This window comes from Pipistrellus kuhlii, unplaced genomic scaffold (assembly GCF_014108245.1).
Source record: "Pipistrellus kuhlii isolate mPipKuh1 unplaced genomic scaffold, mPipKuh1.p scaffold_m20_p_32, whole genome shotgun sequence".
Taxonomy (NCBI): domain Eukaryota; kingdom Metazoa; phylum Chordata; class Mammalia; order Chiroptera; family Vespertilionidae; genus Pipistrellus; species Pipistrellus kuhlii.
Genome location: NW_023425532.1, coordinates 735,853 through 762,079, shown reverse-complemented (window position 1 = coordinate 762,079; position 26,227 = coordinate 735,853). Strand labels below are relative to the sequence as shown.

General features: G+C 38.6%; 1 protein-coding gene across 5 annotated transcripts in view; it reads left to right on the top strand.

The window, feature by feature from the left end:
• Positions 1-23,206, top strand: part of CLCN5 (chloride voltage-gated channel 5) — a 129,907-nt gene extending 106,701 nt beyond the window's left edge. For all 5 annotated transcript variants that reach the window (XM_045570363.1, XM_036460464.2, XM_036460463.2 and 2 more), the window contains 8 exons: positions 4,317-4,439; positions 5,291-5,497; positions 8,944-9,024; positions 9,493-10,035; positions 12,128-12,314; positions 13,878-14,276; positions 14,429-14,645; positions 16,427-23,206. In XM_045570363.1, coding sequence (XP_045426319.1) covers positions 4,317-4,439; positions 5,291-5,497; positions 8,944-9,024; positions 9,493-10,035; positions 12,128-12,314; positions 13,878-14,276; positions 14,429-14,645; positions 16,427-16,517 — 1,848 coding nt within the window. In that variant the 3' untranslated portion in view covers positions 16,518-23,206. The remainder of the gene's footprint in view (positions 1-4,316; positions 4,440-5,290; positions 5,498-8,943; positions 9,025-9,492; positions 10,036-12,127; positions 12,315-13,877; positions 14,277-14,428; positions 14,646-16,426) is intronic.
• Positions 23,207-26,227: the final 3,021 nt, after the last annotated feature.

Sequence of the window (26,227 nt, the reverse complement as noted above, 5' to 3'; positions counted from 1 at the left end):
TTTCATTTGTCCTTCTCTGCAAGCCTATATTTTTCAAAAAAGTATTAACTTTGTTTTGCTGTTCTTGCCTTTCTATTACCACTTGGTTGTAAGTTAGATCTTTCCTACTAAAAAAAAACAAACAAAAAAAAAAAACACACGAAAAATAAAACTGAATAAAGCAACTCTCAATTCCCAATTTCACTCTGACTTCTACCAATTAAAGCGGGTACTCTCAGCTCACTACTCATCTGCTCTGTTGGTGAAGTGAGGGGGATAACACTAGGAAATATGTTTCTACTTTTATTTTACTTACTTATTTTTAATATATTTTTGTTGACTTTAGAGAGGAAGGGAGAGGGAGAAAGAGAGACAGTAGCATCAATGATGAGAGAGAATCATCGATCAGCCACCTTCTGCACATCCTTTACTGGGGTTGAGCCCACAACCCGGGCATGTGCCCTGACTGGGAATGGAACCATGATCTCCTGGTTCATAGGTCGGCACTCCACCACTGAGCCACACTGGCTAGGCTGCTTGTACTTTTATATTTTATTTTTTAAGGTTCATGTGACATTTTATTTATTTTTTATGTTAAATCTTTATTGTTGAAAGCATTACATATACTTTCTCCCCATCTACTTTGGTCCACATTTGAACTGGGGTGCACACACACACACACACACACAGAGTCAATCAAGAGAAAAAAATGTAGGAGAATAGTAAAGTCAGAAATAACAGTGTTTATGTGTATATATGGCTGTGCATATTTTGGTTTGGGGAACAGAGTTCAATAACTGTGGTAAATATATACTTTATGTGTGAGAGGGTTTAAATATAAGCTTCTCAAACTGGGGTCAGAGTGTCAGAGTAGGTGAAACCACAGGATAAATGTTATGTGCCTTCCCAGAATATCAGTCTTTCCTAAATATTTGGTAGATTTTTTTTCTCAAAAATTAAATGGAAATACAAAATTCTCATGTTTGTTAAGATAAAATAATCTCTATTTCAGCTCTGTTCCTGGGTGCCCACATCGCCTACCCTGATATCTCTATTTACTTTCTTAAATTAGGAGTACTTGGGTAGAAAAATTTGAGAATCCCTAGAATTTAGGGTGTATGTGTGTGTGTGTGTGTGTGTGTGTGTGTGTGTGTGTGTGTGTTTATTATGTATGTATGATTCCCTTGCTTTAGAAAACTTATTTTTGAAGTATAGATTCACAGGAAGTTGCAAAACTGTATATAAGGAGGTCTCCCCTACTTTTTACCTAGCCCTTATCCACAGACCTTATTTCTTTTGTTTTATATGCATATATATACACTGAATGGCCAGATTATTATGATCTCTGAACACATAATAATCTGTCCACTCAGTGTATATCCTATATAATAAAAGGCTAATATGCAAATTGTCCCCTTGACCAGGAGTTCGACCAGCAGGCAGGCCATCCAACTGCCCATATCTCTTCCCCCTGGCCAGGCTAGCCCTACCCCACCCATGCATGAATTCATATACTGGGCCTTTAATAATATATATATATATATATATATATATATATATATATATATATATATATTTTTTTTTTTTTCCCCCCCTGAGGGCCCAGATTATTATGCATTCAAAGATCACAATAATCTGGCCAGTCAGTGTATGTGCGTGTGTGTGTGTGTGTGTGTGTGTGTGTGTGTAGGTGTAGTCCTCTGCAATTTTATTACATGTATAGATTTATGTACCCACTACCACAATCAAGATATGGAACTATTGTTGCATCACCCCAGGGCACTTCCCTGCTACCCCTTTATAGCTGGGAATATTTTTAAGTGTTTCAACTATAACTTTCAAACTGGATCTTGAGATTTGTCAAGTGAAAAATTTATCTGGCTCTCCTTTATGAACAAAATCCTTGCTTAGGGAAAAAGTCTTCTGGGTTTTAAGAGTTCTCCTGCCAAGAACTTGGCCTCTGGATCTATGCCTCTAGCCAGTTTCAGCTGCATTCCCTTTCTCCCCCCCTTTCCTCTTTGTTTCCAATTTCTGAAGTCTTCTTCCCTAGTTACATTCCAAAGGCAAAGAGAGAGCAATTTTATGTTTCTCTGAGGGAATAAGATAATGGAAACCCTGTGTCAAAATTATAATTCAGAAAAAACCTGTCCATTTTGGTCCTCCTTGTCTAGGTCAGCAAATGTTTTAATACTATTATGTTTTAAAAAGTCAAAAGTTCATTGAGTTTTGTGTTTTGTGTAATTTGATTGAATTTCAACTTCTAATGTGTCTATCAGCATGCATAAGCTCCTTATGTTCAAAATAGTTTTTGTATAGGACATAACTATTTGCAAGCCCTTAATGTGGATAGTTCCTTATTGGTGGTTAAAATTAGATTTAGTTTTTCACAGACTTTGTTATCATAGGGTAGTTTCAAAAGTATATTATCTCTATCCTCCTTTCTCCATTTAAAAAAATAGCTATTGCCATTTTATTCTTTGGGATATCTGGCATTTTACTGGTTTTGTTTTATGGTCAGACTCTGGAACTTCTACTACATAAACTTGTTGCTGAATCTGTCGTAGCAAAATTCTCTCAACGCTGTGATCATTCTCTACAGAACATAATTGTGTATTTTAAGAAAAAGACCCATGAATTTTAGACACTGTAACCTCCTATGAGAATTTGACACCGAGGTAGGTTGTGAAAGGTGAATTTAATGAAACTTTAGAGCCAAATCAAACTTCAGTGTGTAGCCAGTTCAGCCATTTGAATAGAAGGGTTATTAATCTTAATAAAGTTGACTTTTTAAAAAAACATTTTTTATTGATTCCAGAGAGGAAAGGAGGAGAGAGAAACATCAACAATGAGAGAGAATCATTGATCGGCTGCCTTCTGCATGCCCTCTACTGGGGATTGAGCCTGCAACCTGGGCATGTGCCCTGACTAGGAATTGAACTCTGAGCTCCTGGTTTATAGATCGACCCTCAACCACTGAGCCAGGCTGCCGGGCTACAGTTGACCTTGAACAACGCAGTTTTGAACTGTGTGAGTCCACTTTTATGCAGAATTTTTTTCAATACTACTAAATATAATCAGCCCTTTGTGCTCTCCTTCATAGATTCAAACCTCCATGAATTCAACCAACCACAAATGGAACACAATATTTACATATTACCATCCGTGGATTTCCAACTGCAGATCAAAGATAGTTTTTTATTTTCAGTTGGTTTAATTCATGGATGTGAAGGGCCAACTGTAGTTAAGTTTAGGGAAGTCAAAAGTTATGCTAAGTGAAATAAGCCAGTCAATGAAAGAAAAATACCACATGATCTCACACATTTGTGGATAATAAAGAACCTTATAAACTGATGAACACAAAGATAGATACAGAGGCAGTAAAGCATCAAACAGACTGTCAAATTACAGTGGGAAGGTTAGGAAGAGTTGGGGGAGATAAGAGATCAACAGAAGGAGTTGTATGCATAACCAATGGGCGCAAAACACTGGGGGGTGAGAGCATGTATGGGAGAGGGTGGTGGGGACAATGGTAAGATACGTACACATATAATACTTTAATAAAAAAATGGAAAAAAAGAAAAATATATTCATAAGAAGAATATATTTATAAGAAAACTAAAAATAAAAGTTATATGGGGAATCTAATGAACAAAATAGAAACAGACTCATAGATACAGAGAACAGAGTGATAGTTGCCAGAGGGGTTGGGACCACTGGGTGAAAAAGGTGAAGGGATTAAGAAGTACAAATTGGTAATTTCAGAATAGTTGCAGGGATGGAAATTACAGCATATAGAATATAGTCAATAATATTCTAATAACTATGTATAGGGCCAGGTGGGTAATTTGAAATATTGGGGGATCCCTTTATAGTGTATATGGTTCTCTATCTGCTATGCTGTACACCTGAAACTAATACAAAGTAATACTGATGTAAACTATAATTGAAAAATTAAAAAAAAAGTTATATGGGGATTTTTAATTGCTCAGGGATCAGTATCTCTAACACAGCATTGCTTAAGGGTCAACTGTACCGTTGACTACAAAACCTATCCAACCACTCATATAGAAAGTGAATTTGCTTGCCCTTGTTCTTGTCTATCCTTAGAAGCCATTGTCAGTTTCCTTTGGGTGTAGCAAGCTCTTCATTTTAAATAGCAAATGGGCTGACAGTGTTTTTAGTAGCTTTGCTGATAATCAGGAAAGAAACATCTTAAGCAGTTTAATGTTTTTTTTCTCTCTCTGACTTCCTCTCCTGAAAACCTATTACTCAGAAGAGCTGCATGCCTTACTGAGGCTGTCTGAGCTAACAAAACTTTTCTTTTTTCCCTGTTCTAGGGAGCCTTTGCTTACATAGTCAATTATTTCATGTATGTCCTCTGGGCTCTACTGTTTGCCTTCCTTGCCGTATCTCTTGTCAAGGTGTTTGCACCTTATGCCTGTGGCTCCGGAATCCCCGAGGTGAGTCTCCAAAATGGCTTATAAATGGTAACAATAATGATTCCTTTTTGGTTAAAACCCTTTATTTTTTCAAACCCTTTGATATGTATACAACAATATGAATATTAAATAAGGTTAGATCTTGATGCAATCTAGGGCCTCTCTAGGTGTTCCCTAAGTTTCCTCCCCACCTGAGCAGCCTGGACATTAAATGGAGTTGATTCATAGCCTCTTGTGGATTCCTGGTGAGCTAGGCCCCTGAAGACCTCTGCAACTCCCTACTCAAGAAGCTTCCCAGGGTAGATTTCAAGATTCTGGCCTGAAAATGTAGTGGTATTGTCAACTCTGTTACATCAGAATAAATAAAACTATTTGGCTGTATTTCCTACAATCTGACTTGGGCTAGAAAAAAGGGTGATTAAAACCCTGTTTCTAATTATTTTTGGTTTCGATTGCTTGACAGTGATTGAAACCACTGAGATTTAAGGTTACCTAGATGACCTCGCCCTTCTCTTGTTTCCTGACCAAGTTACAGTTACAATTTTTTTTTTCTGGCAGGGAATCAAGGCTATATTATTCTGTAAGGAAAATACCTTCCGTTTCCACCTCCCCTTCTCCATATGCATGCTCTCATACTTACAATACTCCCTTGCCCAGCTATCACACTGTCAAAAAAAAAACAAGAAACATGAAAATGGAAAGAACAGTTTTCACTTTTTGGGTTCCTGGCCTCCCTCCCAGACTAGGATCACTGTAGGTCTAGCGTTTATATGTTCCAAAGATACAGTTTCTATAATGAGGTCCAGATGATTGCTGCTTAGCTTGGTTTAGTTGCTTAGTCTATATCCAATCTCCCTGTGTTTGACTTGCAGATAAAAACTATCTTGAGTGGTTTTATTATTAGGGGCTACTTGGGTAAGTGGACTCTGATTATCAAAACCATCACGTTGGTGCTGGCAGTGTCTTCTGGCTTGAGCCTGGGCAAAGAGGGCCCTCTAGTGCATGTGGCTTGCTGTTGTGGGAACATCCTGTGCCACTGCTTCAACAAATACAGGAAGAATGAAGCTAAACGCAGAGAGGTAATAACAAATGGCCTTAACAATCTTTCTCTTTGTTTTTGTTTTTTTGTTTGTTTGTTTGTTTGTTTGTTTGTTTTGAGTGAGAACATAAATGGTAATTCTTAGGGATGAAAATTTGGGGATTCTACCAATGTTGATTCAAATGCCCTTTGACCTAGAAGTTCCACTTCTAGTAATTTGCAAGCATGTGTGTGCTCAAAGATGTTTGGGGATAGTCAATGCAGCATTTATCAACATAGTGAAAAACTGAAATTATCACAATGTGCACAACAGGGGACTGACTGAACAATCTTATGTCCATACTATAGAAAACTGCAACTTTTAAAAAGGCCGAGATAGCTCTTTGTATACTGACATGAAAGTATGACCAGAGATGTAGTATAATTTAATTAGTGTTTTAATTTTTATTATTATTTATTTTAAAATATATTTTTTTATTGATTTCAGAGAAGGGAGAGGGAGAGAGAGATAAAAACATCAATGACAAAAGAGAATCATTAATTGGCTGCCTCCTGCATGTTCCACACTGGGAATCAAACCGAGACTTCCTGATTCATAGGTTGATGCTTAACCACTGAGCCATGCTGACTGGGCCAATTAATGTTTTTAAAAGGTGTATGTATATGCACTTAGAATGAAAATGTCTGGAAAGTGGTTTTACCTCAAATTGTTAAAAAATATCTTCTGGTGAATGGGAAGTGAGGTGACAGTAAAGGTGAAATAAGGACTTAAACTTTTTATTATATATAATTCTATACAATTGTGTGCAGTTTCTATTATAAATTAAGTTAAAAAAACAATAGAAGATTTTTAAAAAGAAGTCTATTCCTATGAAAGAACACACACTTAGCATTTGTTTCAGATATCAGCCTCTTCATGTTTTATTTCTACCTAACACCAAATGGAATTCAGCTCTGTGTCTTGGATCTCCTTCTCTTCTGTCTCAACCCCACTAAATAAGTTCCACCACAGCATCTCTGTAGGAGTTAACATGTTTTAGCATTTTGAGGAGGAAGAACATTTATTAAAGAAGTGTTCTAAGTCATTGTTTACTTTTTTCCTGTTATAATTAGAGATTTAAGAAAAGAATGGTTCTTACTCTATTTTCCTTGAATTACAAAGAAATCACATATGGAATGGGTCAAGACCAGGGCCATTCTATTGATATTATAAAGGTATTCTCATAAAATTGGAACCTAGTGATTTATTTTGAAAACAAAGAAAAAAAAATGAGACCTAGATGGAAACTCAAATGTGTTGAAATTTTAAACATGGAATACATTTTGAGAGTTCAAGGGGGAAAAGTTCCTGGCAGGAGAGGAAGGCTAGAGAGAGACATATCTGAACAGTAAAGGGATATAAAGGTGGTATTAAGTTGGTGAAGTTGTTGTATATGTCAAAGTGTTTTTTCAACTTTGACAAAAGTGAAATGTTGATCGTTGCTGGTTTTGCAGAGGTAGAGGTGACTTTGAAACTATAGACTGCTAATTACTTTTATTCCATAAAATTAAAAATTTTTGTTCAAATAATTTTTTTTAATAAAATACGAGGGGAGTTTGATTTGGCTGTTTCTCTGAACACATGTCATGTATTTCTCTAACTAGACTCATGAATATTTGAAGTTTTAGTTGACTTCTTAGTGTTTATTTAGACTTTCCATGTTTTTTCCCTCTGCTGATTGGCAGCAATCCTTTTGTGTCCCAGGGCCTGGTCAAAGTGGGCAGATGGTTGAATAAAATAAAGATTTGAAAAGTAAGGGCATAGATAAACTCCACTCTACAACATAAAATTATAGCAAACAAGCTACCTTGATTTTTCTCCCACATAATTCATCCCAAACAGTCACTAAAATCCCCTTTCTCAAGTTCCATGATGACTGTCATTCTTCTCAGATGAAAACCATTATAGCTATAAATTTCTCAGTCCTCCCCAGCCAGCACCAGAGAGTTCACTCTTTCCTCCCCTTATTTCCCTTGGCCATCCTATACTCCCAGAGAAATCTGCCATATTTTCCGGCATATAAGACGACCCCTTAATTTTTTACAGTTAAAACATAGGTTTAGGACTATATTCATTGTATAAGACTACCCCTCACTTCAAAGAAAAGACTTACTTTGCTGTCAAGATCTGCAAGTAATTTTTGTGCAATTTTGGTCTTTTGCCCCCGATTTTCGGTTGACTTCTTTTTGTTTCAAAAGTCGTCTTATACGCCGGAAAATACGGGGTACTTATTTTGCCAAGAACCATTTTATTCGTAAAAATCTCAGGGGAGGTGGGCTAAGGGGGATGAAAAGAGATTAACCAAAGAACATATATGCATATATGCATAACCCATGGACACAGGCATGTGGTAAAGGCCTGGGAGGGATGGGTGCTGGGTGGAGGGGGGACAAAGGGAGAAAAATGTGGGGGACATCTGTAATACTGTCAACAATTAAAAAAAGAAATGATTTTTTTTTGTGGATACAAAAAAACTCTTAAATTTTGTCTACTTTTTCTTTGAAATATGTTCTCACTATCCCAAATCATATTATCACTCTACAGAAACCAGAATCTGATGACAGGACTTTATGTTTTCATTACTTGTGTTTGTCGTGCCTTCCCCTCCCCTCTTAGCCCTTTACCTTTTCACACCTAAACATACATAGGTCTTCTCTTCCCTTCAAAATATATTCCCAACCTTGCTTCTATTTACCTCCCTATTTCTTTTTCCATAGGTCACTAGACATGGAATAGGGCACATAGTATAGGAAAACCTAAATATCTATTGTATAAATATTTGCAGCCCCGGAACAGCTGTGAACTAATTGTAACTTTAGTTTTGTGTGCTTAGAGCCTTCCTTAACATTTAATTTTAAAAGCATTCTTTTACAAATAAAGTGCTATGTAAATACATCATTGTAAGTACTTCATTTAGACCATTGTTTCCCAAAGTGTGGTACGCGTACCCCCAGGGGTCCGGGAAGAGTTTGGTGGGGGTACGCGCTGCACCGGAGTTTGGTGGGGATACGCACTGCACCGTGCTTAGCTGCGCCTAATTCTATGTTCTCATGAGTACGAGGGGTACTCAGCGTTACGAAAATTATAGAAAGTGTACACATATCAAAAGTTTGGGAAACACTGATTAGATGATGAATACAGACTCAAATTCAGTTATGGAATTGTGTGTATTGAAGATGGGTGCATAATTTGGAATAAAGCATACCTAAATTAATTTCAAATGAAAGACCTCTATTTATTCCATCATGTGAAATATGTGTTCAAAATCCAAATACAATGTTTGCTCTTAAAATATAAATTGAACTTCATTTTTTTATAAACTGCTTGGAGCATGTAACATAAAAAAAATGTTTAGTAGCCACTAACACTCCTTTACTCCTTTTAAAACTGATTGATGGTAGGAAAGTGGCATAATTCTATTGTTGATTTTGATTTTTGGGTTGTAGGTCTTGTCAGCTGCAGCAGCAGCTGGCGTGTCTGTCGCCTTTGGGGCACCTATTGGAGGAGTATTATTCAGCCTTGAAGAGGTAATACTTTTAACTATTTGTAGCACATATGCATACTTTTGTGTTGGGAATCCCGGCCAGTATCTATGTACATGGTAGTCCCAAAGTACTTTGCATAAGTCAGTACTTTATCATGTGACCAGAGATCTCTGGGCAGTTTTTATTCTCAGGTCTTTTTTTAAAAATATATTTTTTATTGATTTTTTACAGAGAGGAAGGAAGACGGATAGAGTTAGAAACATCGATGAGAGAGAAACATCGATCAGCTGCCTCCTGCACACCCCCCACTGGGGATGTGCCTGCAACCCAGGTACATGCCCTTGACCGGAATCGAATCTGGGACCCTTCAGTCCACAGGCCAACGCTCTATCCTCTGAGCCAAACCAGTTAGGGCTCATTCTCAGGTCTTAATTCCTACAGAATCAACGTTTTGCCCGAAACAGTTTCTACATATTGACTGAGTTTGCCTTTCCCCCTTCTCTCTTATAGGTCAGCTACTATTTTCCCCTCAAAACACTGTGGCGTTCATTCTTTGCTGCCTTGGTGGCAGCATTTACCCTACGGTCCATCAATCCATTTGGGAACAGCCGTCTGGTTCTATTTTACGTGGAGTTTCACACCCCGTGGCATCTCTTTGAGCTTGTGCCATTCATTCTGCTGGGAATATTTGGTGGTCTGTGGGGAGCTTTATTTATCCGCACAAACATTGCCTGGTGTCGGAAGCGTAAGACCACCCAATTGGGCAAGTATCCTGTCATCGAGGTACTTGTTGTGACAGCCATCACTGCCATCCTGGCTTTCCCCAACGAATATACCCGAATGAGCACAAGTGAGCTAATTTCTGAACTATTTAATGACTGTGGCCTTCTGGACTCTTCTAAGCTCTGTGATTATGAGAACCATTTCAACTCAAGCAAGGGTGGTGACCTGCCTGACAGACCTGCTGGTGCGGGAGTCTACAGTGCCATGTGGCAGCTGGCCTTGGCACTCATCTTGAAAATTGTCATTACTATATTCACCTTTGGCATGAAGGTGAGGAGATTCTTTTGGTACTCAGTGGGTATATGTGTGGCTGTGGGTTTGGAGGGCAAAGCCAAGATACCACATAATCATCATAGCTCATGTGGCACTTCCAACTTCACCCAATGTTATTACTCAATCCCAAAAGCCCTTTTCACCTCCATATGCCCTCATAACTTCTTAGACAGTTGTACCTCTATCTAAAATGATCCAAGCCTAGTTTTAGACCAAATACAAACCTCAGTGTTGAGATTTTAAGTAGAAATGTTGTCTTCTTTTTAGTTAAAAAATATTTTGTCACTCAAAAAGGATAGTGGGGTATTTATTTCTATGCATTGTATATTAAAATGATATCTATTCAATATAGTATTGGTTCTTAATAGGGTGGTTTTAGAGTTTACTGATAAAGCAAAATATTAGGTTGAGCCAAATGAAGTTGCCAATATTCAACCATTTTGACCACTAAAATAGCAATTTCATGTAGTTTAGCCCAATATATATGTAAATATATTTTAAAAATATTTTTATTGATTTCAGAGAGGAAGATAGAAACATCAATGATAAGAGAGAATCATTGATTGGCTGCCTCCTGCATGCCCTACACTAGGTGCCAAGCCTGCAACCCTGACCTGTGCCTAACTGACCAGGATTTTTGAATGACCTCCTGGTTCATAGGTTGATGTCCAACCACTTAGCCACACTGGCTGGACTATGTAAATGCATTTTTTTACATTTGGTATCAATGTTTAATTATCAAGTACTTCACAGTTGATCCTCAATTAATATATAAACTGTCAAAATGAGGCATCAAGACAGCAAGTTTTACTTTTAGTACCCATTATTCTTTCCATGTTTTAGAAGAAACCAGAAAAGAAAATTTATTAACCTATTTTCCTCCTCCTTCCTGGTTTTTATTTGTGCCTTTTCTTTAGCACCCCACTACCAAGGTATTGCCTTCTATTCTCTAGAAAAGTAGAGATTCAAACCAGGGAATTGGGGACAGCAATTCAGTTTAGACAGTACTGAAATCTCTGAGATCAAATCGTCCATCCTCCTCAACACCCTGAAAAGTTTTGCAGTGCTTCTCCAGTAATTTTCACCTCTTGCTTTATTTTTTTTTAATTTAAAGTCATTTTTCAAGGCCACCAGCCCTTCCTTGATTCAAATGCATTCCAAAAATCAAACACAAGCTATTTAAAAATAATCTGCTGTTTTGATCATCTTTGTTATCATGTCCCTTTCTTAGCTCAGAAAATTGAGAATTCATAGGAGAAATAATATCATAGGAGAAAAAGAAAAAGAGTGGGGAGACAGATGAGGGTTCCTTTTCTGGATAGTCAGGCAACTACAATCTCTACCTGATTGAAAATAATTAGTCAGTTATTCTTTCTTTGTATTGTCACAAATAAACTGAAACCTCATGTACCATTCTTTTTGTGTGAGCAATTGGTTAAGATTCAGTACATAAGAGTGGGTATGAGCATTGCGTTTATTTTTATTTTATTTATTTTTTTTATTAAGGTATTATATGTGTACATATCTTTCCATTGCCCCCCCCCCATCTCATATATGCCCTCCCTGCCCCCCACCAAAGCATTGTATTTTAACCCCATCACCAGTATTTACTAAATCTTGGACTTGGCTAAGTTAGTTAATCTCTCTGAATCTTAGGTTCTTTGTGATTTGGCCTACCTCCTGAAATCTTATCTTTAGAGCATTCAGAATAGAACATAGTAGATAGCCAATAAAGGATAATTATTTTGGGGGAAAATGTCTTCATATATGAGAAATTCCATCTATTTTCCTTTTTCTTTGGGAAAGGCTTAATTTCTGCCTCCAATTCTTTGTTGGTCTGGAGAGTTCAGGCTCTAGCCTGATGGACCCCGAATCAGGGTAAGATTCTTTGCAGTCGTACTTGCCTGCACATCCCAGACAACCCCTAGTCTCTGTAGTTTACACAAATCTTTATAGCCACTTACTAGCGTAGTATATAGTTACATTGTCATTGGCCTGTTTGCTTCTCAGAGGGTCAATCCTCTAGCCCTTACATATACCAGGCAATGACATTATTTCTTACTAACCATCTATTACTTTCTCTTTGTAGATCCCTTCTGGTCTCTTTATCCCTAGCATGGCCGTTGGTGCTATAGCAGGTCGACTTTTAGGAGTAGGAATGGAACAAATGGCTTATTACCACCATGACTGGGCCATCTTCAATAGCTGGTGTAGCCAAGGAGCTGATTGTATCACTCCTGGCCTTTATGCAATGGTTGGGGCTGCAGCCTGCTTAGGTGAGTAGTGTTTGCATTGATTTCAAAGTTGCTACCCAGGCAACATAAAAAAGAAGAGTGATATTAAATACAATTGACTGCAGATTTTTTTAAGTGACCATTTTCTGTTGTATTTGCCATTTTTTCAAGTTCTTTAAGAAAGCATTATTGATTGTCCAAAGTACTTTGTGTTTTTTTTCCCCATACCGCCCTCAATTTTTTCAGATATGTCAAGCCTATTCCTCCGTCCTATCTTTGTACTTGCTGCTCCTTCTATGAATGCTCCTTCCTCAGCTCTAGCATAGTTGATTCCTTTCAGCCTTCAGATTTTTAAAAAATATATATTTTATTGATTTTGTACAGAGAGGAAGGGAGAGAGATAGAGAGTTAGAAACATCGATGAGAGAGAGACATCGATCAGCCTCTTGCACACCCCCTACTGGGGATGTGCCCGCAAACAAGGTACATGCCCTTGACCGGAATCGAACCCACGTCCCTTCAGTCCCCAAGCCGACGCTCTATCCATTGAGCCAAACCGGTTTTGGCACAGCCTTCAGATTTTATGTTAAATGTTTTTCCCCAGAGAGTAGTTCTCTGACTGCTCAGATTATGTTTCATTCCTCACATGTTCCCCCTCCCTCACTTTCTGTTGGCAACATTTGTATATTATTACAAATTGTCTATTGTCTAGGATAGCATACTCTTTTATTAAATAATTGTTAAATACTTAAAAAAGAAAACATTCTTTACCATATATCTACATTCCTCCTCTTTAAGAGTAATTCTACTTTCAAATCCATCATACTGAGGAAATGATCAGAAATTTATATAAATGTATCTGCACAAGAATGTTCATAAGATATTATTTATAATAGCAAAAAGTTGGAATCAACCTAAATATACACAGTAAGGGACTGATTAAATAAATTATGATGTATTTATGTAATGTTATACTATGAAACCATTGAATGTCGATGTTGATATTTAACATATTTAAATACAGTGTTAAGTAAATTTGTAATAACATAAAAAATGTTCCCAACATAAAGTGGGGGTGGGGGAGAACATGTAGGGAATTAAACATGTAGTATGAGTTTACTCATGGAAAACATATTTTGTATAGTAAACGATTTGAAAAAGTCATTCAAATTTTTTACTCTACTTATTTCTGGGCAGAGAACTTATACTAGTACAATAGATAATGATATATTTGTTTTTTTATTTTCTAAATTTTCCACAGTGGGCCTGCAGATTGCAGAGAACCTCTGGCCTGTGTAGTGTTACACAGATTATGGATGTCTTCCACAGCTATTTTATAATGGGGGGAGCACAATAGATAAAACAAAAAGAAGAATCAAGAACGCATCTCATATTTTTGTAGATGTTATTTTGAGAACTCTTAATTCATTTCCATTGTAAACTTCCTTTAATGCCTTGCTGGGGTCAGCAGTTGTGAGTGAGACATCCTTTTAGCAGTGTTTCTGTTAAGTAGGCTTTTCCTGAGTGGGGCCTGTAGCAGTTCAATAATTGTGATGAATCCTATACTCTTCCCACCTTCAATAGCCTGTGCCTATTTCTTTGCAGGTGGAGTGACTCGGATGACTGTTTCTCTTGTTGTCATAATGTTTGAACTAACTGGTGGCTTGGAGTACATTGTGCCTCTGATGGCTGCGGCAATGACAAGCAAATGGGTGGCAGATGCTCTTGGGCGGGAAGGCATCTATGATGCCCACATTCGTCTCAATGGATACCCCTTTCTTGAAGCTAAAGAAGAGTTTGCTCATAAGACCCTGGCAATGGATGTGATGAAGCCCCGAAGAAATGATCCTTTGTTGACTGTCCTTACTCAGGACAGCATGACTGTGGAAGACGTAGAGACCATAATCAGTGAAACCACTTATAGTGGCTTCCCAGTAGTGGTGTCCCGGGAGTCCCAAAGGCTTGTGGGTTTTGTCCTCCGAAGAGATCTCATTATTTCAATTGGTAAGGATTCCAGAAAAGGGATAATAGGATTCACTGTGGAAATAAATAAATATTCAGAAAATGGGGGAAGATGGAGGGAAGAGGGGACTAACTAGTTAGAAGCCAGAAATAGCAGTTTAATTTTCAACATCTTCTCTCTATTTTTCAAATAGAAAATGCTCGTAAAAAACAGGATGGAGTTGTGAGCACGTCCATCATTTATTTCACTGAGCATTCTCCTCCAATGCCACCATACACTCCACCTACTCTAAAGCTTCGGAATATCCTGGATCTCAGCCCCTTCACTGTGACTGACCTTACCCCCATGGAGATCGTTGTGGATATCTTCCGCAAGCTGGGACTGCGACAGTGCCTGGTTACACACAATGGGTGAGAGCTCTTTGGTGAAGGCGAATTGGATTGTGGGAGAAAGACTGTAGAGAGAAAGAACGTAATTTACACGAACATTAGTTGCTCTTATGGGCCTTTCAGAAGCTCTGAAATGAAGACGGCTGTGTTTCTTTTATTGTCATAATTTATATTAGAGGAGTTTGAGGAAGAAAATGGGTTTGAGACGTGTGAACAGCATGTTGCATATTATATATAAGTCAGTTCCTCCCCACAAAAGAAGTAGCTGTGTTCTTATGAAATTATAATGGTATTAAACAGTATATGTATACTATTTGGTCCTTACAATACCTTTGTTTTTCCACAATAATATGAGGATGAAAAAACCAAGTTTCAATGAGGTTGGGAGATTTATACTAGCACTCCCAGTTAATATACACTGAGTGGCTAGATTATTATGATCTCTGAATGCATAATAATCTGGCCGCTCAGTGTAGATCTTTATTATAAAAGGCTAATATGCAAATTGTCCCCTCAATCAGGAGTTCAACCAGCAGGCAGGCCGGCCAACCACCCATGTTCCCTCCCCCTGGCCAGGCTGGCTGGACCCCATCCATGCACGAATTCATGCACTGAGCCACTAAAATATATAATATATATGCTGAGTGACCAGATTATTATGCATTCAGAGATCATAATAATCTGGTCACTCAGTGTGTAGTACAGGTAGGCTTTAAACATAAATCTTCTGACTCCTAAGGCCAAGGCTCTTTCTTTCTGGGATATTTCTTTTTCCCCCCTTTTTTATTGTTTAAAGTATTACATATGTCTCCTCTCCCCCACCATCAACCCTCGCCCAGCCACTCTCACCTCCCAGTACAACCCTCCCCCACCACCCCAGTGTCAGTGTCCATTGGTTATGCTAGTATGCATTCATACAAGTCCTCTGGTTGATCTCTTACCCCCTCCCCTACCTTCCCTCTGAGTTTGGACACTCTGTTTGGTATTTCTTTGTCTCTGGATCTATTTTTGTTCACCAGTTTATGTTGTTAATTATATTCTACAAATTAGTGAGATCATGTGATATTTATCTTTATCTGACTAGCATAATGTTCTCCAGGTCCATTCATGCTGTTGCAAATGGTAAAAGTTACTTCTTTTTTTTACTGCAGCGTAGTATTCCATTGTGTAGATGTACCATAGTTTTTTAATCCACTCATCTGCTGTGAGTTCTTAGGCTGTTTTCAAATTTTAGCTATTATAAATTGTGCTGCTATGAACATAGGGGTACATATATCTTTTCTGATTAGTGTTTTTGACTTATTGGGATATATTCCTAGAAGTAATATTACTGGGTCAAATGGAAGTTCCATTTTTAATTTTTTGAAGAAACGCCATACTGTTTTCCACAGTGGCTACACCAGTCTGCATTCCTACCAGCAGTGCACAAGGGTTCCTTTTTCTCCACATCCTTGATTTGTTGATGATAGCCATTCTGACAGGTGTGAGATGGTACCTCATTGCTGTTGTATTGTAATTTGCATTGCTTGGTTAATTAGTGACTTTGAGCATATTTTCATGTCTCTTGGCCTTCTATAATATTTGTCCTTTTTTGAAAAGTTTCTATTTAGGTCCATTGCCCATTTTTTTTTATTAGACTGTTTATCTTTTGTTAAGTTGTGTGAATTTCCTGTAACATTTGGAGATTAAACCCTTATCAGAGGTAGCATTGACAAATATGACGGAAAAGTAAAAGTATCCCCTTTAAGAATGTTATTTTAACTACAGATTTTTTTGTTTTATTGTTTTGTTTTGTCTTTTAGGCGATTGCTTGGAATCATTACCAAGAAGGATGTGTTAAAGCATATAGCACAGATGGCGAACCAAGATCCTGAGTCCATTCTCTTCAACTAGAATCACAGGGTGGTGCTGGATTCAAAACAGAAAGGACATTGCAGACCGTGGATATATTTTGTTAACTGGGTACCCAAAACACATTTCCCATATCTGGATGGTGAAGTTATATTAGTGTGTTGTCTCTTTCCTACAAGTTAACCAGTTGCACTACATAATAATTTCTGGAAGTTAATCTCTTTAGGAGAAAATGCAGTTAGGCTTCTGTGATGTTGCATTACAAAGATTTCATGAAAGAGTAAACAAGATTGCTATGGTTTAACTATTTTTCTTTTTTTAAAGATATTTTTTTAATTTAAAACAGCTGTTAGCCAATATGCAATCACTGAAAACTATGCAAGAAAAATATTGACCGTCCTAACTGATAGCCTGCAGGAAACTCATGAAAAAGTCACTTTTTTGGGACTCTATCATTGGTGGAAGATGAAGTGTAAACTAAGGAGCTTTGCTTTTCCAACTACAGAGAAGAAAACCAGAAGGAAAATAGTAATGGCATTTTCCAGACTGTGAAAATTCAGTTCAAACATTATCTTGCTCCTGTTACAATATTTAGCATTATTAGTTTGTGTGTGTATGTGTATGTTAATTTTAATATCTGATTATAATACAATGCTGCTTTGGTTAATCTCCTCTAAGTGAATTTAGAGAGGTTGATTTTAATGGCTTGCTTGTTCCTGGTACTCTTTTGAAGTGTGCAAAGATAAGTTATAGAGCTTTCTCCTTGTCTACTCTAAGAAGGGTAGTTTTCTAGGTGGTATTTGTTTGCTAGTAGACAAGGACTTTACCGTGCATTTATTAGTAGCGAGGAATGATTTCTCCAGATGAATGATTAGTGAAGTTCTAAGCAAAGTCAATGACTAGGAACTTTAAATTTTGTGAGGTTCCAGCTCATCCTCTTACCCAGATGCCACCTCCATGAGTGATGGTGCTTTAGGCTTCTGGAATATATAAGGATAATAAAGGGAACCAAGTCTAGACTGCATACTGGTAAACTAGGGAAGATTCTGAACTGTATCTACGTTCTCATTCATTCCTTCATAAAGACCACCAGTACTAAAATAACTGGACACCCATGCCTCCTCCCAGTGTGAAGTATGTAGGACAGGTCAGTATTGTTCCTGTGAACATGAATTTAGGCTCGGGGTACTTTCAGATATATTCAAGTCATCGAAACAGAATAGGCAGTTGTGACTCCCTTGCAGCTCCTTAGAATTCTGAATGAAATGCAGAACCATCCTAACACCCCAGGGTGTGGATAAGGCCTGGTAACACCAAAGGTGCTTGCATCTAATTGAAAAGGTGCCTGTCTGAATTTCCTACCACCTTAACTGCAGTAGAAAACATCACAGTCTAGAGACACCTGGTGGAATTACAGAGCCACCACCATCATTCCGATCACTGTTTCACTTTCTACAGTTTATCCACGTGTAGTTGTTCCCCCTCAATTCTTTGCCCCTTCCCACTCCTCAGTCCCAAGTTAATCATTCCTATTACGAAAATAATTCCCAGGGCTAGTTAAATTATAAACCAAGCCTCAGTAATCTTTTTGGCATGTGGACCAGAGATAACCTACAACCATGGCTCTGTTCTATAACCCAGTCACTGCTACCATGCCTCAATTTCCACACCGATGCCCACAGCAGTGAGACTTAACTGCCAGGGGTGAAAGTTCAGCCTTTTGCATTTTACAAGTCTGTTCCCCAGCCCTTCTCTCCATCCTTCTAACCTGGAATCAGCAGTCACTCAGCAGATCCTTCCCAGCCCTCCACCTCTCTTCCCCAAACACTTCATACCTCATTTTAAAGCTGCTGATCCCAGAGTCTAAGCTTTTTTTTTTTTAAACCCTTAGTTCTTATCTTTCCCAAATCTGAAATTGTTATTACCCAGAACTAGGTAGTCAAGGCTGATTTTTACTTTTATCTTTAAAATATCAAAGCAGTCCCAAGTTTTTTATTTTTATTTTAAGTATATCACTCTAGCATTTTAATGAAAAAGAAAAACACTCTAGGGTATATTTTATGGTAGTCATAACTCAGCAACTTTACATCTTTTGTCACTTACATGTTACTGATTCCCTTGCATGAGATGTGGCTATTTTGCCTGACTACTCTGGTACATTGTGTAGAAATTGAAGTTCTTATCTGTAAATTATCTGGATCATTACTTACCTTATTAGCTGCCCAACTAAAGTTTGCAAAACAGGAAATGGTAGTTTTTCTGGTATTTGATGACAATGAGAGATTTGGTTGCATTTCGTAGTGCAGCAGCGAGATGGAGGGATTTCTAAGTTTGCCTTTGTGTTTCTTCTAGGCTCTGTTTATAATTTTAGACAGATGAGCCAGTGTTAAGGTGCTACTTCAGAGACTAAATTCAAGAAATCAGATAACACTGTGCCAAGGTAAACTTTCTAGATGCTAAGAACCGATTGGCCCTCCGGAGAATAATATTCCTTTGATACCTCACTCCTGATAAGTTTCATCCATTAACCTCAGCTTCTCAGGAATCCATGTAACTCATATGCTAGACGTAGCTATAGTGTATGGTATGCATTATATGTCAAATCCTATGGTTTGGCTCAAAGGTTGGCTAATTGCAGCTGGAGTTCCCTGCTAGACTGCTAACTCAGTACCTCACCACTCAAAAGTTTCTTGTCTTGAGGCAAAGGAAAATGTTCTTTCTGACATTGCTAATTCAGCAGTTGGACAACTTAGCCAACAAACAGAGCTGAATTAGGGAGGTCTGTCAGATGTCCATAGACCTCAATGACAAAAGGCAAGATGATCTGTGATTTAAAAATGAATGAGTTTAAACTAGTCTAGTTTGGTATTAACAAAAGGAAATTGCCTGACACAAGGGAAGGATTTACAAAGAAATGCCAATAAGTACTTCAGGATTTTCCAAGGAATAATATCCAGTCATGAAAGGAGCGAGAGTGTATAGATTTATAAAAGTCTGCTATATTTTGTATCTTTAATGTAAAAAAATTAATGAACCTCAAGCACTTAATGGATGATTAGTTATACCATTAGAGGGAAGAATTAGGGGACTGAAAACACAAAATAACAGGCCACTCTCAAGATCATTTGTATTTAGAAGTTTGTTCAGATACTTTGCTCTTTTCTGGCTCTGGCCTCCTTCTGGCTCAGCCCAGCTATGGAGCAGAGGTGGACTAGTCCATAGAACAGATATCCTCTGGTGTATAATCTGACACCGACAATACTTTGGATTTGCCAGCTGGCAGAATAAATTATTTATTAATTTGCTGATTTAACTGCAAAGCACTTCAATTGTTTTGGTACCAAAGGCTGAATCTGAACGCTTTACAGAAAGAACAGAGTACAGTAAAATTTCTGTAGCCAGCCTTCAATTGTATTTAAACATGAGAATGATAAAGTAATGGTCTAAGGCTGCGAAATAATTCTCAATCATGTTAAGAACCTGTTCAGGGGTGGGGGAAGAAAATATGTTATAAAAAAACCTTAGCATATAATAGAGTCCATCATGGAACATAATTGTCGCTCTATGTTTTAAGTATTTAAATTACCTGTCCCATTGAGTTTTGATCTTGGTTTGTTTTGTTGGGTGATAAGGAGGAAAGTGTACTTGTTACCCTGCAGTATCTTTTTAAAATCATAGGAGTGCAATTTTTGAAGCTGAGTTTTTAATGATTGTGAAGACAATATAGAGAATTTGAAACAACCAGTGTGTTTTATATTGCCAAAGTACTTACTGATGACTGACCACATTGTACTGTGAAGAATCGACTTACCTGCATTGGATCAGAGCCAAATACATGCAATCCATCAGTTCAGAGAAAGCAGGAGAGCATCTGCCATGGCAGTGCACAGAGTATTGAGCTCTTAAAAACCCTGAGAAAGATTAGGAATTTAGAAAGTAAAGGGGAGGTTGACTATTGAGTCCTTTAAAAATATAGATGTCTATATATGTACTCTGAATATCTTAAAAGCTTGATTTAAAAAACAAAAACAAAATATTGAGATTGCCTGGATTCCCTTTGGAGAGGGAATGGAGAGTTATGGCAGTGGAAAAACCCTAGAAAGAAAAGAATATGGTTTATATAAGATGGTGGAAGGAAGGCCAGCCACACATCTTGGCATTTATAAACTGCTTGATCATGTGCTCCAAGGGGGGGTGGGGAGTCAAATAGTCTCCCAAAGACCAAGCCTTCCAAGCAAAAGTATTTAGCTAAAGTGAGTCTATTTTTATGGAGAGGGCTGACATAAGACAAGACATCTGCTCTTGAAGGTGGGGAGCCACTACTGCCGTTGCTTAAATGATAAACGTTAGGGAGATTGTCTTGAATTTTGATAACAAAATATTTTAAAATCTATATTTTTAGCCTCCCCAGCATGTACTTATTTACATTAGAAAGAAAAAGGTGAGGGTTTCTCAGATCAGAGCTCAGGGAGCTGTGTAAATTTGATAGGAAATCCGTGTACTATACCTGTGGCAACCATAGGACTTTTGCTCTGCTTCAATTTCAATTGTTTGCTCCGAGGAGAGAAGTTCTTGGAATAGCAGGTGTTAGAAAATTCAGGTTATTCCCCAAACATTTGCTTGCCAGGGTCTCATTTCATAACATCTGGTCCTGGGTAAAGTTTTCAAGTGATGTAGGGAACAAAATTGGTTTTTCCACTGTGTTATCTGGTTTTGCCAGATCACGAAAGAAAGAAAGAAAGAAAGAAAGAAAGAAAGAAAGAAAGAAAGAAAGAAAGAAAGAAAGAAAGAAAGAAAGAAGAAAGAAAGAAAGAAAGAGAAAGAAAGAAAAGAAAGAAAAGAAAAGAAAAGAAAAGAAAAGAAAAGAAAAGAAAAGAAAAGAAAAGAAAGAATTAAGTCGATGTGCAGAGTTTGCGTTTCTTGCATGGGGCTTATTGGGTCATTCAGCCCAACCCTGCAGTCATAAATTCCTACCTCTATGTTCCTGCCAAAGGGTCTTCAGCTTCTGTTTGCACACTCATTGAATGAATGCCTTGCTTAAAGAAAGGCATGTGATACTACAAAATTATAAGGATTTCAAAAAGTGATCTTTGCCTCTCTCTCTTCCTTTTATCCCATCCTCTCCCCTGACTCTGTCTCTCTCTTTCTCTCCTTCCTCCCTTAAGTTCAAAACTTTCTCAGCTGTTACAAGCATATTGTTTCAAATGTGGACCTTGGAGAAAGGAGAGGATCATTCTGAAAACAGAGAATAGAAGATAATTCTGAGTTGATGGGGCCAATGGAACTTTGCTCCACTGCATGGGCAAAAGCGAGTGGTATTTATTGGGAGTGTCAAGGGTTTTAGCGTCCTGAAGGCAGAAATATGAAGTGTTCATTGATAAACTTTATTATTATGTACTAGTCCAAATCTTTTGAAAGTCAGAAGCAGTGTAGGATTTGGTAAGTGAAATGCCACCTGGCAAAATGGAGACAAGGGAGTGGCCTGAGATGGTTTTATCAAGGCAGGAATCTTCAGCCTCATTGTTATACTTAGTGTACCTCAAAATATATTGACATTTAAGAGTGTTCCTTTTCCCTCCTCCATTTTACTTTATCCCTTATCCATCTTTTCTCTCCTGTTGTCCTTTTTAGTACTAGCTTTTTAAACAAGTATTTAGTTTTTATTATATATTTGGTCCTTTGGGACTATGTAATGATTAAGAATTAATTTCATTCTAGATAAACAATGATGTGCTTAATATTTTGTTCTTTTCAACTGTCTTTTGAAGCTATGCTGCTAACCAGGTACAGACCAGAAAGGAGTTGAGCCTGATAGACAGCACCCAGGTCATATAACTTAAGGATGACATTGATGTCATGTTGGTGACTCTTCTTCATTTGACCAAGGCCAACATCATGCTCTTACCTCTATCCATTCATCTCTGGCTATGGGAGAAACACTATCCTTTGGGTGAGCCAATGAGGCCAGGAGGATCAGAGGGTTCTAGCCCATGGGCAACTATAGGAATATCTCTGTGATAAGCTCATTCATAGGACCGGCTCCAGCTATGGTAGCCAAAGAAAATCTGTCTAACTAAACATTTTAGTTCATAAGAGTTGGTAGAAGTTTAGCTGAAGCTAGTGTATAGACATCAACTACAACCAAAGCTAATATAGCCTGAGTTTCCACAGGAAGCTGAACTGTTCAGAGTGTTTATTTATCTGAATGTTGCCAATCCGTATAGTCACGCTTTCTTATTGTAGCTTTATTCTAACTTTTAGAGATGTTGGTCCCTGTTCATAGGTACAGCCTGTACCAAAGCTGTGAGTCACTGCTCACTTCATTCTGCTCCTTGGTCATGCATAGCAAGTCTAAAAAGGAAGACATGGGCTGGGGAGTTATTTATTCCCTATGCTTCTACTAACTAGCCTCGAGATCTTAACCGTTCTGTGCCTCAGTGTTCCCATCTGTAAAATGGGGATAGTGTTAATTGCCCTACCTACCTCACAGGGTTGTTGTGAGGATAAATTGAGACAATGAATGGAAAGTACTTTGATGAGTAAGTGCTATGCAAATTGTATGAAATGGAAATAATCATGTTAAAGGCAATGGAATGGGCATTGGCAGAAGGGTTAATGGGATTGTCTAGTCCTTTCTCTGTGTGGCTTAAACCCAGGTTGCCATTGCTTTATACATTTCCACTTAGCACAGATTTGTAATTATGCATGTAATAAAGCACAGCCTTATCCAACTTGGTGTCTTGTGTGTTTTTGATGACTTTCAATTTTGTACCTATTGATTTCTTTTAAAAAATGTATTTTATTGATTTTTTTTTTACAGAGAGGAAGAGAGAGGGATAGAGAGTTAGAAACATCAATGAGAGAGAAACATCCATCAGCTGCCTCCTGCACACCCCTTACTGGGGATGTGCCCACAAACAAGGTACGTGCCCTTGATCGGAATCGAACTTGGGACCTTTCAGTCCACAAGCAGACGCTCTATCCACTGAGCCAAACCGGTCTCTGCTATTGATTTCTAAAAATAAAATCGGGGGAGCAGTATATCAGGGTCAGTGGAGGATAGTATAAAAGGCAACTGCAAATTCCTACTAGCAAGCTCACTTCTGAAAAAGATTTATTAACTGTTTAATTATTTTTACATTTACAGATTCAGTAATACTTTTTAAAAAATATATGTTTATTGATTTCAGAGAGGAAGGGGGAGAGAGAAACATCAATGATGAGAGAATCATCGATGAGCTAAGCTATCTCCTGCATGCCACCCACTGGTTATCAAGCCCACAACACAGGCATGTGTCCCAACCTGGAATTGAACTATTACCTCCTAGTTCATAGATCGATGCTCAACCATTTGGTCATGCCAACCGGGTGAGATTCAGTAATACTTTTAAAAAAATATATATTTTATTGATTTTTTACAGAGAGGAAGGGAGAGGGATAGAGAGCTAGAAACGTCGATGAGAGAGAAACATTGACCAGCTGCCTCTTGCACACCCCCTACTGGGGATGTGCCCGCAACCCAGGTACATGCCCTTGGCCGGAATCGAACCTGGGACCTTTCAATCCGCAGACCGACGCTCTACCACTGAGCCAAACCGGTTTCGGCAGTAATACTTTTTACCAAAAAGAGACAAATGAGGGGCAGCTTACAAAATATTCTCAGAGATTCCAGATACCTCATTCATTATGGCTACTTAAATGGTCTTGCCTCATACATTGGTGATACTTTCCTGATGGCATGAGAATTAACTGGGAGCTGTAATTTTCTCTCTTTTTTGAGTTTTTAATGATGGACTTTGATAGACTTTTACCTATGTACTGTCACTTTTTACAAGGAGTAGGGTGGGTGATTGAAATGTTCCTCAATGAATAGTAGGGCTAGTATGAACCTCTTTATGGTATGTTGGAAACCCTCTGAAGTGACCAAGGAGGGAACTTTTCAGGGAGATACTCAAATATACAAACATTTCTTTTATACACCTCTCTAGAAAGCAAACAGAAGCTATACAACAGGTCCTCAAATAACTGTTTTGTTCAACATCACTTGGTTATAACATTGATGAGATGCTTAACTCTAATTTCTGTGAATAAGCCTGAGGTAAATTTGGTTTTGCTATATGTCATTTTACTTAGTCACAGTACCTATCAACGACATTAAGTGAGGACTTGCTATACTTTGAAGTATGATTTTCCTACTTTCTCACTCTATTTTTCCTGCATATGATTTGTTTTCCTCACTCTTTTCCTCTCTTTGTTAGCCAAACCACTAGTAAGGCAGTTTACTATGTGTGCAAGTTTTCATTTAAGAAATCCTTTAGAGATTCCAAGATGGCGGCTGACAGCGGTAGGCTGCAAGATAGTGTGTGAGTGAGAGAAAGAAAGGAGCATGAGTGGATGTGCAGGGAGTGTCTATATTTGTGAGTGAGAGACAGCTATATTCCAAGGAATTGTTGGGGACTGCCTGACGGGTCTCCCCTGGCCGGGCAGCCTTTACTGCTGCTGAAATCTTTCCCAGAGTGGCCGGCTCTGCGCAGAGTCTGCATCACCTTGAAGGGGAGAGTGGTGGTGATATGGAGCCCAGCCTTACCTTCAACTGGGGAGACCTCGGATACCTCCTGGGACCCTACAACCACAATCCCCAGGGACAAGCTGCCTCAGGAATACCAAGACTCCAGCCTCTCCGACCTCTGGTAGCCTAGAAAGTCTGTCCAGGAGGAGAAAAAGCGGCGTGAGTAGGCTGATGACCCTTGTCTTTCTCACAGAGCAGAGAGAAGGAACAGCTGAATTGATTAATATCCACCTGGAACTGGCAAATTAAACACAGCTGGTGAGAAATCCGTGGATGGTAAGAAAATCCGTGGACAGATAGGTCAGCTTTCGCCTAGGGCCATGGTGGACAAACCACGGCTCGCGATCCACAAGCGGCTCTTTGGCCCCTTGAGTGTGGCTCTTCCACAAAATACCACGGCCTGGGCGAGTCTATTTTGAAGTGGCGTTAGAAGAAGTTTGTTTAAAAAAAATGGCTCTCAAAAGAAATTTCAATTGTACTGCTGATATTTGGCTCTGTGGACTAATGAGTTTGCCGACCCCTGTGTTAGAACACTCAAGGGGCCAAAAAGCCGCATGTGGCTCCCAAACAGCGGATCGCTCACCACTGGCCTAGGGAGAGGTGAGATCTGGGGTCCAGGCTGAAGGGAGAAATGCACATAAAATGCACGTGAAAAGTGCGCGGGGGAAGCCACAGTCTCAAAGGACGACTGCGCCCCACAAAAATATGCGCTGTTGGGGTAAGTGTAGCCCTCAAATGTGGAAGGGGGTCCACAGGGCTGCGGGCAGAAGGAGGCTATAGAAATTAACCCATGGCAGGGCTGGGCATAGCAGGGCAGTCTGGAGTTCTGCCAGTGTGCTGGCTGTGGAGTGCCAAGGGGAAAACTGTGTGCATCCTGTGGCTTTTTCTTTTTCTTTTTTAAATACTTGGCTCTGATTACTAAGCCCAGTACATAGGATCTTCTAATAAAAAAACACTCGCCGAGACTGCACGAGAAATCTGTTTTTGTGGAACCTGGAAAATGGAGAGTGCAGAAACGAACAGAAAGCCAGGTTTGGGGCAGTCCATCCCTCTAACCCAGCATTTAGTGAGGCAGGGAAAGCCATCTAAAAGCTGTTTAAGGGAGGGGACTTTTAGCCTGGGATATCAATACAGAAACACTGCCACCCAGGGGTTGTATCAGTAATTGACTCTTGTAGTGAAT